The 12884-nt window shown below is 41.6% G+C and overlaps 2 protein-coding genes across 2 annotated transcripts; one reads left to right on the top strand and one right to left on the bottom strand.

Moving 5' to 3' along the window:
• Window positions 1-237: 237 nt before the first annotated feature.
• Window positions 238-7739, top strand: LOC129830017 (acidic mammalian chitinase-like). The gene is made up of 9 exons (XM_055892157.1): window positions 238-413; window positions 526-582; window positions 1411-1576; window positions 1723-1847; window positions 2030-2153; window positions 2268-2453; window positions 5182-5301; window positions 6919-7060; window positions 7193-7739. Exons 1-9 carry the CDS (start codon window positions 280-282, stop codon window positions 7495-7497), a joined length of 1359 nt encoding a protein of 452 aa, XP_055748132.1. The 5' UTR covers window positions 238-279; the 3' UTR covers window positions 7498-7739.
• On the bottom strand, window positions 6468-12190 carry LOC129830019 (major facilitator superfamily domain-containing protein 4B-like). The gene is made up of 10 exons (XM_055892159.1): window positions 11596-12190; window positions 10714-10912; window positions 10367-10615; window positions 10020-10182; window positions 9705-9820; window positions 9431-9604; window positions 9106-9253; window positions 8609-8679; window positions 8409-8529; window positions 6468-8296 (listed from the first exon to the last, which is right to left on the bottom strand). Exons 1-10 carry the CDS (start codon window positions 11823-11825, stop codon window positions 8193-8195), a joined length of 1575 nt encoding a protein of 524 aa, XP_055748134.1. The 5' UTR covers window positions 11826-12190; the 3' UTR covers window positions 6468-8192.
• Between the last annotated feature and the right edge of the window lie 694 nt (window positions 12191-12884).

Raw genomic sequence — 12884 nt, 5'->3', positions numbered from 1 at the left:
GTTTTACATTTCCTGCATTGATGGAAAGTTATCCTGCAACAGGGTGATCAAATTAAGATCCTACATCTGTAATTTACTAAATATGGGGCAATAGAATATGTAAACTAAGTGGATTATGAGACTATAGTTGAAAATGAAGTAATTCAATCCTATAAACAAGTGAATGAGCAAATACCAAACTATTCATATCCTGTTTTAACTTGTGTCTCAGGGTCCTCCTACATTTTGTCATGCTACTTCACAAACTGGGCACAGTACAGACCACCCCCCGCCATTTACATGCCCAATGACATTGACCCATGTCTGTGTACCCATCTTCTCTACGCCTTCGCCACCATGAAGAACAACGAACTGGCCACCTTCGAGTGGAATGACGTAGAGCTCTATAGCCAGTTCAATGGCCTGAAGAACCAGTGAGCCCCTACTGAGAAACTAACACCTCATGAGATTGTGTCGAGAGACAAATGTCATCAATTTACTACTTTAATTTCCCTTAATATGGAATAACATATTGTATTTCAACAGGAATGGCAACTTGAAGACTCTTCTGTCTGTTGGAGGATGGAACTTCGGCTCTTCTGGGTAAAATGATCCGTTATATCTGTTCGCATACTTTCCTCTTGATAACGGCCATCAGTGTCTCTCTATTTCCTTCTATTTCTCTCTATAGATCATCAGAATATTCGCAGATTTTTTTCATGCGAATGTTCTAAAATTGGCATGATGAAAATATGAATTTTCCCCCAGTTGTGTTTCCACAAACAGACTTGTTGCAGATAAGATGTACTTTTTCGCTTACATTTTTATGTACCGAATACAAATCTGAAGTTCAATCTGTTTCCATTGCATTTCGACTCTACTGATAGTTTTGTCACTAAAACTGTTCCGCAAAATAGCAAATATGGTCTTGGAATGTGCGATCTATCCAACAGCTCGCAGATAGACCGACAGTGCCGGTAGGCCAGTCTACATTATGAGATTATTATGGTTAAGAGCATCGATCATCATGTCAATAAAATAATTCCCTCAATATTTATTGAAAGAAGCATCAAACTCATCACTGTACACTTTCACCACCCTGTGAAGTTCATGCTTTCCCGAGTCGTAGTGGGATGACCACACACACCATATCATCGCGTGACTCCCAAGTTTACTTCAATATGATGGTCATTATATTATTATTTGAGCATAAAGGCGTTTCCACCGCCATTTCTTGCAAAACATAATTTTACAGACACAAAACGATTCCACCATGTCAAACGAACAAATTATCTGTAGGCTTTTATAACATTTAAGCGAAAGGTAATGTTTCCATCACAGCTGTCGTGATTTTTTTTTATAAGGTATGACTTTACTCGCCTAAAAACTGTGGATGGAAACGTGATTAGAGTCATTCTATTCCCCCATCAGATTCTCTGCCATGGTGGCCAGCCCCACCAACCGCCAGACCTTCATCAACTCTGTGATAGTGTTTCTGAGGAAGTATGAGTTTGATGGTCTGGACATCGACTGGGAGTACCCAGCCAACAGAGGGAGCCCTCCTCAGGATCAGCAGCTCTACTCTGTTCTTGTGGAGGTAAACTTGACTAAACAAGAACAACAATAATACAACTGAGAGTTTAATATTTTTCTGTTGCAATAGTTATTGAGTAAATAGTAAAACCCCAATACTGACTTGCGTAGTTAAATAAAGGTTAAATAAATAAAAAGTGTTGATAACAGGAAATGAGGGCAGCATTTGAGAAGGAGGCTAAGCAGACTAACAAGGCCCGTCTCCTGCTGTCTGCTGCTGTCTCCGCTGGAAGGGATACCATCAGCTCTGCTTACGAAATCCCCAAGCTTGGAAAGTAGGCACCATCCACTCTGTAGTTACCTATCCACTCTACACTCACTCTGTAGTGGCCTATCTACTGTACTTTGTAGCCTGTATACTGCCATACAGTCATTGTCTTTCTCAAAAAGATATTACTGCTATTCAGGCTATGATACTGACCATATAATAACAGTTTGCCACTTTTGCAACCTCTAGGGCCTTGGACATGATCAATGTCATGTCATATGACTTCCACGGCTCCTGGGATCCCTTCACTGGAGAGTGCAGCCCCTTGTACAAGAGCCCTGCTGACAATGGTGGCTTCATCTACTTCAATGTGGTGAGTATGTCAGGACAAGGGTGGATGGCTCTTTGTGGGTGTGATGAGTCTGCTGAAGAGCGAAGTTAACCCAGCAGGCAGCAAACACTAACATATAAAGCTATTGTGTTTCAGGACTATGCTATGAACTACTGGAAGAACCATGGAGCCCCAGCAGAGAAACTGATCGTTGGGTTCCCCACCTACGGCAACACGTTCACCCTGACGAATGCAGCTGACAACGGAATCGGAGCATCTATTGCCGGGGCTGGAACTCCAGGCAAATACACACAGGAGGCTGGAGAGCTGGCTTACTTTGAGGTACTTTAAATGGTGATATTTATTTCTTACATCATAAAAAGTGAACTCTAACTGTTGAGGGCCTCCTTATGATCTGGTTTCAATTGTATCTCAACTTCGACTCAACTGGTTGCTTCTTATTTGATGGCTTTATCATAACAAGGGAAATCATACTGAACAAAAATATAAACGCAACATGGAACAATTTCATTGATTTTACTGAGTTACAGTTCATATGATGAAATAAATTCATTAGGCCCTAATCTATGGATTTCACATGACTGGGAATAGAGATATGCATCTGTTGGTCACAGATACCTTTAAAGCCTCACTAAAGGCCTCAGGACCTCGTCATAGTATTTTTGTGCATTTGAATTGCCATCAGTAAAATGAGATTGTGTTCGTTGTCCGTAGCTTATGCCTGCCCATACCATAACCCCACCGCCATCATGGGGAACTCTGTTCACAACCTTGACATCAGCAAACCACACGCCCACACAACACCATACACGTAGTCTGCGATTGTGAAGCCGGTTGGACGTACTGCCAAATTCTCTAAAACTACGTTGGAGTCGGCTTATGGTAGAGAAATGAACATTAAATTCTCTGGCAACAGCTCTGGTGGACATTACTGCAGTCAGCATGCCAATTGCATGCTCCCTCAAAACTTAAGACATCTGTGGCATTGTGTTGTGTGACAAAACTTCACATTTTAGAGTGCCGTTTTATTGTCCCCAGCACAAGGTGCACCTGTGTTATGATCCTGCTGTTTTATCAGCTTCTTGATCTGTTATACCTGTCTGGTTGATGGATTATCTCGGCAAAGGAGAAATTCTCACTAATAGGGGTGTAAACAAATTTGTGCACACAATTTGAGAGAAATAAGCTTTTTGTGCGTCTGGAACATTTCTGGGATCTTTTATTTCAGCTCATGAAACATGGGACCAACACTTTACATTTTGCGTTTATATTTTTGTTCAGTGTACTTTCAAGAACAAAAAGAAAGTGATGACACTTGATGGAGATAGGTGTTGTTGATTCCCTGTGTTTCCATGTACAGTTGAAGTCGGAAGTTTACATACACTTACACATTGAATGAAGTGAATGCACCAATTTGTAAGTCGCTCTGGATAAGAGCGTCTGCTAAATGACTTAAATGTAATGTAAATGTAAATGTACACTTAGGTTGGAGTCATTAAAACTCGTTTTTCAACCACTCCAAAAAATTCTTGTTAACAAACTACAGTTTTGGCAAGTCGGTTAGGACATCTACTTTGTGCATGACACAAGTCATTTTTCCAACAGTTGTTTACAGACAGATTATTTAACTTATAATTCACTGTATCATAATTCCAATGGGTCAGAAGTTTACATACACTAAGTTGACTGTGCCTTTAAACAGCTTGGAAAATTCCAGAAAATTATGTCTTGGCTTTAGAAGCTTCTGATAGGCTAATTGACATATTTTTTTGAGTCAATTGGAGGTCTACCTGTGGATGTATTTCAAGGCCTACCTTCAAACTCAGTGCCTCTTTGCTTGACATCATGGGAAAATCATCAGGAAAAACATTGTAGACCTCCACATGTCTGGTTCATCCTTGGGAGCAATTTCCAAACGCCTGAAGGTTCATCTGTACAAACAATAGTACGCAAGTATAAACACCAGCCATCATACCGCTCAGGAAGGAGACGCGTTCTATCTCCTACAGATGAATGTACTTTGGTGCGAAAAGTGCAAATCAATCCCAGAACAACAGCAAAGGACCATGTGAAGATGCTGGAGGAAACAGGTACAAAAGTATCTATATCCACAGTAAAACAATTCCTATATCAACATACCCTGAAAGGCCGCTCAGCAAGGAAGAAGCCACTGCTCCAAAACTGCCATAAAAAAGACAGACTACGGTTTGCAACTGCACATGGCGACAAAGATCGTACTTTATGGAGAAATGTCCTCTGGTCTGATGAAACAAAAATAGAACTGTTTGGCCATAATGACCATTGTTATGTTTGGAGGAAAAAGGGGGAGGCTTGCAAGCCGAAGAACACCATCCCAACTGTGAAGCATGGGGGTGGCAGCATCATGTTGTGGGGGTGCTTTGCTGCAGGATAGACTGGTGCACTTCACAAAATAGATGTCATCATGAGGGAAGGACAATGATGTGGGTATATTGAAGCAACATCTCAAGACATCAATCAGGAAGTTAAAGCTTGCTCGCAAATGGGTCTTCCAAATGGACAATGACCCCAAGCATACTTCCAAAGTTGTGGCAAAATGGCTTAAGGACACAAAGTCAAGATATTGGAGTGGCCATCACAAAGCCCTGATCTCAATCCTAGAAAATTTGTGGGCAGAACTGAAAAAGAGTGTGCAAGGGCAAGGAGGCCTACAAACCTGACTCAGTTACAGGAATGGGCCCAAATTCACCCAATTTATTGTGGGAAGCTTGTGGAAGGCTACCTGAAACGTTTGACCCAAGTTAAGCAATTTAAAGGCAATGCTACCAAATACTAATTGAGTGTATATAAACTTCTGATCCACTGGGAATGTGATGAAAAATAAAAGCTGAAATAAATCATTCTCTCTACTATTATTCTCACATTTCACATTCTTAAAATAAAGTGGTGATCCTAACTGACCTAAGACAGGGAATTTTTACTTGGATTAAATGTCAGGAATTGTGAAAAACTGAGTTTAAATGTATTTGGATAAGATGTATGTAAACTTCCGACTTCCACTGTATCACAGATCTGTGGGTTTTTGAAAGACGGAGCCACAGAGGTTTGGGACGCACCACAGGACGTGCCGTACGCCTACAAAGGAACCCAGTGGGTGGGCTATGACAATGTCAAGAGCTTTGGGATCAAGGTAAGAACAATACAATAAAAAAATTGTATTTGTTGCAATGTGAAACTACTTTTTTTTAAGCATTATGGTGACATACACTGAGTGTACAAAACACTAGGAACATGCTCTTTCCGTGACATAGACTGACCAGATGAATCCAGGTGAAAGCTATGATCCCGTATTGATGTCACTTGTTAAATCCACTTCAATCAGTGTAGAAGAAGGGGAGGAGACAGGTTAAAGAAGGATTTTTAAGCCTTGAGACAATTGAGACATAGATAGTCTATGTGTGCCATTCAAAGGGTGAATGGGCAAGAAAATGATTTAAGCACCTTTGAACAAGGTATGGAAGTAGGTGCCAGGCACACCGGTTTGAGTGTGTCAAGAACTACAATGGTGATTGGTTTTCACGCTCAGCAGTTTCCGTGTGTATCAAGAATGGTCCACCACCCAAAGGACATCCAGCCAACTTCACACAACTATGGGAAGCATTGGAGTCAACCTGGGCCCCCATCCCTATAGATCTCTTCCAACACCTTGTAGAGTCCATGCCCTGACAAATAGAGGCTGTTCTGAGGGAAAAACGGGGTGCAACTCAATATTTTAGGAAGGTGTTCTTAATGATTCGTACACTCAGTGTATAAAACGTGAGTGGCGAGACTCGATCAAACAGTCTGCTAAATGTGTTTCCAGCACACACACCCTTAAGATGGTAATATGAAAAATATGTATTTATGGCATGCTTTTATATACACAAGTAAATTCAACACACACGACAGCATCAATATTGCACTGCACATGAATGTGCATTCATAACATAGAAATGATTAGTGTGGCTGCTCTCTAGGGATTACCTTATAGTAGTGCATCAAGTTGTTCAACCGGGTTTCTCTGCATGTGTTGAACTCCACAAAAAATGTTGCGCCTTTTTGCCAGTTAACATTTTACGTTGTGCCTCTAGCTGTCTATAGGCAGTTGTGGAACAGGTACTCAATAGTCATACTTGAGTAAAGGTAAAGATACCTTAATAGAAAATGATTAAAAGTCAGCTAGTAAAATACTACTTGAGTAAAAGTCTAAATGTATCTTGTACTTAAGTACAGTGGTGAAAAAAGTACTCAATTGTCATACTTGAGTAAAAGTAAAAGCTATACATCAAATTCCTCATATAAAGCAAACCAGATGGCAACATTTTCTAGTCTTTATTTATTTACTAACTGCAGGGGCACACTCAAACACTCATACATAATTTACAAATGCAGTATTTGTGTTTAGTGAGTCCTCCAGATCAGAGGCAGTACATGCTGGGCACGTCAATGTCTATTCCACGTTGGTTCAAGGTCATTTCAATGAAATGACGTGGAAACAACCAGTGTGTGCTCAGTGGGTAGGAATGACAATGCGTTATATTAATAGGTGTGTGAATTGGACCATATTGCTGTCCTGCCTAAGCATTCGAAATGTAACAAGTACTTTTGGATGTCAGGGAAAATGTATGGGACTAAAAAGTATATATTTTCTTTAGGAATGTAGTGGAGTAAAAGTAAAAAAAATATAAATAGTAAAGGTACCCCAAAAAACTACTTAAGTAGTAGTTCAAAGAATTTGTACTTAGTTACTTTACACCACTGTTTATAGGTTGACTGGCTGAAGAAGAACAACTTTGGAGGAGCCATGGTCTGGACTCTTGATATGGATGACTATACCGGCACCTACTGTGGCCAGGGAAAATATCCTCTCATCAACGTCCTCAAGAAAGGCCTCAATCTGGAATCAGCACGTAAGGACCTGCACACTAGATTGGGTTCGATAGCAGAAATGTATGACATCTCTGACTGCTGTGCTACAGAATTATATAAACACCTAAAATATGTTCTTTAAATTTGTTTTATTTTTTAAATATCCATTTCAGCTTGCAATCCCCCTGCAACTCCCCTGCCCCTTATTAAGGGAACTACCAATGGAGGTGATGATGGTGGGGACTCTGGAGGCAGCTCGAGCGGAGGCAGTTCCAGTGGAGGCAGCTCGAGCGGTGGGACCACCAGTGGGACCAGTGGCATGGACAGTAACTTCTGTGTTGGCAAGACCGCTGGGCTGTACGCCGACCCCAAGAACAAGAACCAGTTCTACAACTGCAGTCAGGGCAAGACCTACTTCCAGTACTGTGCTACTGGCCTGGTCTTCGACACCTCATGCTCTTGCTGCAACTGGTCCTAAAGTCCCTATTTCAGAATGACAGGTGATATTTCATGGTCAGATATCCTCCATTTTAGAACTGGAGGCATCCCTTTTTGAGTATATATCCTACATTATATTTCAGATAGCAATAAAAAAAATGACTTATTTCAATAAATTGTTCTAAAATGTTTTGAATTATCCCCTTCTTGTGAACAACTATTAATGAAAGCAAAATAGAGTTCACTGTCTTATCTGTTGAAATAAAAAAAGTTGTCATTCAACTCATGTTCATTTTTTTTTTTTTTACATTTCAACATTGTGACAATGAGCAACAATGCATACCAATCCAAATGCCTTGAAAATAAAGCACATTATTTTCATATACTATAACCTAACTACCCCTTGCTCACACACTTATTTCAAAGTCATTATCTACAGGGGCTTTAAACAGAAGGTAACATTAGCATATCTAAAGGGATGATGATGATTGGAATAAGAAGCAGTAGCGGCATTTTCAGTTAGGAAAAAAGGAGGGACTAAATCATTTGGAATATATTAATAACTTAAACATGACTTATTCACTCCTCTGGCTATTGCAGCCTTCAGGATGGCTAAAACATTACACAGGTCCTGGTACTGTATGTATTTGTCTTCACTAACAGCGTGTTTTCTTCCTCTTCACATTGTTGGTCAATAACAATACGGGCATCAAATGGCCCCAGCTACATATCCTCTCAGCTACTCTCCTTCTGTTCTGTTTTACTGTCTACTGCTGCTGCTGCTGCTGCTGCTGGTGGTGGTGGGAGCTCCTCCACCATGGCTGACTTCACTGAGGTTCCTGTGGGGGGAGAAAGGTTAGAATGTGAACAGATGGGTTACAGATAAATTATGTACTTTTTTCTCTATGTACAGTTTGTTCAACTGTGATATGGCTGAGGAGGTCCTAGTACCAGTAAGGTATTTCCTGTGCATGCGATGTAAGAACAGCAGCCCGAAGAAGAGGATGGAGCCCATACAACCGATGATCATGCCACAGAGCAGGAAACTATAGCTGCCTTCACTCTGGATGATCTGGAGAATGCAAAGCACAATATTAGACTGTTTATCTTCCCCTCTCTTTAACATATACTACGTCTCTGTGCAGTCTTACCGAGCCAACAAGGACTTGCATGACCATTTCTCCCATCCCAGCACTTGTTACCAGAACTGAGGTTGCACATCCTGCCAAGAGAGAAAAAAGAAGAAGAGTAAAACAGAGAGATTATATACTGTAGTATCTCATCATCATTTATCAAACCACTCTATTACTGAGTCGTCACTGAGTCGTCACTGAGTCGCCACTGAGTCGCCACTGAGTCGCCACTGAGTCGCCACTGAGTCGCCACTGAGTCGCCACTGAGTCGCCACTGAGTCGCCACTGAGTCGCCACTGTGTCGCCACTGAGTCGCCACTGTGTCGCCACTGTGTCGCCACTGTGTCGCCACTGTGTCGCCACTGTGTCGCCACTGTGTCGTCACTGTGTCGTCACTGTGTCGTCACTGAGTCGTCACTGAGTCGTCACTGAGTCGTCACTGAGTCGTCACTGAGTCGTTACTGTGTTGTTACTGTGTCATTGACACTTATTGTGCTGGCGATTGATGAATGTACCTTGGTAGTCCAGGATGTCCTCAGTGTAAGCCAGCATACAGGGGAAGATGCTGCTGAGGAACAGGCCCAGTAGAGTGGTCCCAACAAACAGGAATATACTGCTGGTGTCGAGGACAAGCAGCAACAACACTGTGACAATGACACCAGCCTGCAGAGATGAAGAAAGACTTCAATTGGATATATAGACATTCAATTATTGAGAGAAATGCCCATTTAAATATAAACATATTGGAATTGAAAGACAATAAATATTTTATTACACACCTTCATTAATGTTAAAACATTTTCTTTGGGGATTAATAAAATATTATATCATTGGCATTACCAGATTAATCATGAGCAGTCGAACGGGCTGGAAGCGGAAGGTGAGAGGGATGGACACCAGACGTCCTGCAGTAATGGCTGCCCAGAAGATACTGACCAGGTATCCCGCAGTCTTATTAGGTAGAGAAATGGGGGGAGACACTGCATATGTGTACACAAAGCCTGCATACGCACCCTAGGAATAGAAAGTGAAGGTCCACAGATGAATCCATTGCTGCATACATACACTAATATGGAGCAGACTGCATAGTTATAACAGAATCTGTACTACTCACCACAATGCCATCGGTCATGAACAGGACCATTCCACCAACGATATGAATCCCAAAGAAGGACACAGGCAACTCACGCAGGTTGTTATTCTGACAGCAGCTGAAGATATCCCCATGACCTGCAAACCGAGAGAAACATTAGGAGAGATCTAAACCACTTGGCTAGTACAGTAGGTGTGAATTTTCAACTGATCCAAACTCTGAGACTTTGATGTGATCCAAGTATTATAATTTTCAAATTATCTTGATTATACTGTCATCTTATAAAGGAAATGAGGAGTTCAGATCAGATCCAAAACACTAAGTTTTGCCCTTTACCTCCTCCCTCCTCCTGGTCTTTAGGTTCTGTGTCAGGCCCCTCGGCCCCCTGGTTCTCCATGGCCAGCTCGTCTTTGTCCAGCAAATGAGTTGTGGTGCTGCGGCAACAGGGGATCAACTGCTCCTGGTACATCAGGAATAACACTGCCATTGGCACTGGCAGCTGGGAGAGAAAAATATCATTCAAATGATGTATCATAGGAAAAAATGTAAAATCTTGGATCAAAGCCTTTGCAATAATCAATCAACATTATTAAAAGTTTGGAGTGAGCGGAATCAATATTAGGAGCGTTATGCTTGAGCTTACACACTATATTTCACCTCACTATGCTTTTCCAAGATCTTACATTGATCATTGCCATGATCCAGAAGGCGTAGGACACGATGGACTCCTCTGGCTCCTCTGCTAGGGGCAGGTGGTCCACGGACATGTTGTGCATCACAATGGGGCTGTTCCTCAGCGTGTTCCTGAAGTGGTGCATGATCTCGGTCACATTTTCTGTCACGTTCCCCACCCTGCAGCCTGTCTCAGACAGGAAGGGATCAGCAATCAGAGGACTCACCAGCGCCCCGAACCCAATGAAGAAGTGGAGGGCCTGCAAAAACAACAACGTTTCTATCATTCATTCTAAATATAATGCACTTTGGGTATATTCTGAAAGCTGAATTGAACTGGGCATAGTTACTCTCTCACCTGGAGAAAGACAGCCGAGTCCTTCTGATATATGGCAACCAGCTGGATGTTGGCGATGGTGTCAATGATGCCCATGGCCAGACCGGACACAGCCATGGCAATAGCCAACAACAGCACATTATGGCAGAGGGGGATGATGGCAAATATTATAGAGATGAGTAGCGAGGACAAGAACAGTGCAGCTAGAGCACTGAACAACCTTTGGGAGAGAGGGGAGGAGTTATTACTACTAGAAATAACATACACATATACTAGAGGTTTGAATGGCTCAAACATTGAACAAGATGTATGCAAACACTATGGTTGAAATATGCAAAGGCCTGCTGGCTAGGGGCTCACTGTTGATAGAATAGGCTACAGAGATAATTGCCAACTGATGCATACACAAACCCTCACACTCGTAAGGGTTCTGCACAGTGATTTCACAGTTTAAGCAAAAAGAAGCTACTGAACTCTGTTTGCATTGCATTTCAAAAAAATGCAGTACCTAGAACTACGTAGAAAGCCCTTAAATTACAGCTATCTTTTTGTCATGAATTGGTTTAAAGTGAGAATCCAAGGAACACAGTTCCCATACTGTAGGAGAACCCTTTTTGGTTCCAGGTAGAACTCTCTGTGGAAAGGGTTCTAAATGGAATCCAAAAGGGTTCTACCTGGAACCAAAATGGGTTCTTCAAAGGTTTCTCCTATGGGGACAGCCAAAGAACCCTTTTGGTTCTAGATAGCACCTTTTTTTCTAAAAGTGTAGGGTTGCACATTATGGATTTCGGGAATCCACCAACCGGGATTTCGGGAAAACCAGATTTTTTTTTTTAAGTTCCCAGATTTTTTCGACCCTATGCTTCACAGAGGGATCAGAGAACTGTTTGAATAGTCACTCACGTTTTCTTGAAGACCCCTCCGATCGAGCTGCCGATGAGCAGGCAAAACTGCTGGGAGAAGAAGACCCAGGTGATCTGGCTCAGTGTAGACTGGGTTTGACATCGCAAGTCCAATATGGTGGGTCCCAGGAAGGCTATACACAGTCCAAAACTGAAGAACACACTCCAGTAGGTACAGGTGTGGTGAAAGTTCCTTTTAAAAAGTGTTATAATCCGCTCTTCTATAAACATTATTGTTCCACAAGCTTCAGAAATTCAAATTTAGAAATTATGAACAAAAGTCAGTCCACAATTTTGCAAAGAGAATTGTCCAGTAGTAGACCTAACTAGCCTTTATGTTATTGGGTGTCCAGTCAACAGTATGATTGGTAACTACTCTGTCTCTACCTGCTGAAAGTCTTGCAGTATAATATTTGAGTGATTTGGTCTCTTTTAAATATTTTCAAGTTCCCACCAAAATGACTTAACTGAAAGGATGTCCTTTGTAGTTAATGGGTAGAGGAGATTCTATAAACATTGGGCATCTTTCAAGTGTCAATGATTTGCTGTTAAGCGTCAAACTGTGTCAAAATTATATTTTAAAGCTAACTATTGTCTTATCTGTCATAGTCACTCATGTCCCTCCATTCATTCATTCATTTAGGTCAGGAAATGACACAGGATGAAAGAGTGCCTTGGCTTCCCTTGGTGCCATCATGGAGTTGTATCACCAGGAGGGCTTAGGGGACCTAACCTGTGGAGGGCCCAAAATAACTTCCCATAGATATAAAAGCATCATACTTTATATATTATTAGAATATAACTTCAAAAGGACTCCAACATGCTCTTGATCATTTATATGGCAGACTCTCTTCCTCCTTTACCAGTGTTTGTGACCCGAGACTTTCTCTGTGTGGGCGGCAAGGGAAAGTACTGAAAGTGATGAGAGTCAAGGTGGGGAAAAGTATTATCGCAAGTCATTGACAAAGTGTCACTTATACTCGCTGTCAGTTGTATATTTAAAATGGCAGACTTTAGCAATGACTCCCCAGCTAAATATAGGTTAAATAAAGTATACCAACATGAACTTGTTTGCAGGTCTAAAGTCTAGGAGGTTGACTGGGGTTGGAGGATGTGCATCAGACAACACCACTAGTTTTATATTGCCTTACATTTGTTGTAAAACTTCAACCATGACAGGAAGATCAAATTGTTTAGCAGCAGCAACGTCTTGGTGAGCGTCTTGGTTTGCCGGCATACAACTCATCCCTGAATTGATTTACTGAGGCTAATGGCCAGTTATGAATTTTC

This window comes from Salvelinus fontinalis, chromosome 31, assembly GCF_029448725.1.
Source record: "Salvelinus fontinalis isolate EN_2023a chromosome 31, ASM2944872v1, whole genome shotgun sequence".
NCBI classification, from domain to species: domain Eukaryota; kingdom Metazoa; phylum Chordata; class Actinopteri; order Salmoniformes; family Salmonidae; genus Salvelinus; species Salvelinus fontinalis.
Note: the sequence above shows the minus strand (reverse complement) of the source record. Positions and strands in the feature narration are given on the sequence as shown.

Coding starts and splice junctions, on each gene's coding strand:
- LOC129830017 (XM_055892157.1), top strand. CDS start 280: ATGCCCAATGACATTGACCCATGTCTGTGTACCCATCTTCTCTACGCC. Junction 414..525: donor TTCAATGGCCTGAAGAACCA/GTGAGCCCCTAC, acceptor GTATTTCAACAG/GAATGGCAACTTGAAGACTC. Junction 583..1,410: donor TGGAACTTCGGCTCTTCTGG/GTAAAATGATCC, acceptor TTCCCCCATCAG/ATTCTCTGCCATGGTGGCCA.
- LOC129830019 (XM_055892159.1), bottom strand. CDS start 11,825: ATGTTTATAGAAGAGCGGATTATAACACTTTTTAAAAGGAACTTTCAC. Junction 10,913..11,595: donor GGAGGGGTCTTCAAGAAAAC/GTGAGTGACTAT, acceptor TCTCTCCCAAAG/GTTGTTCAGTGCTCTAGCTG. Junction 10,616..10,713: donor ACTCGGCTGTCTTTCTCCAG/GTGAGAGAGTAA, acceptor TTGTTTTTGCAG/GCCCTCCACTTCTTCATTGG.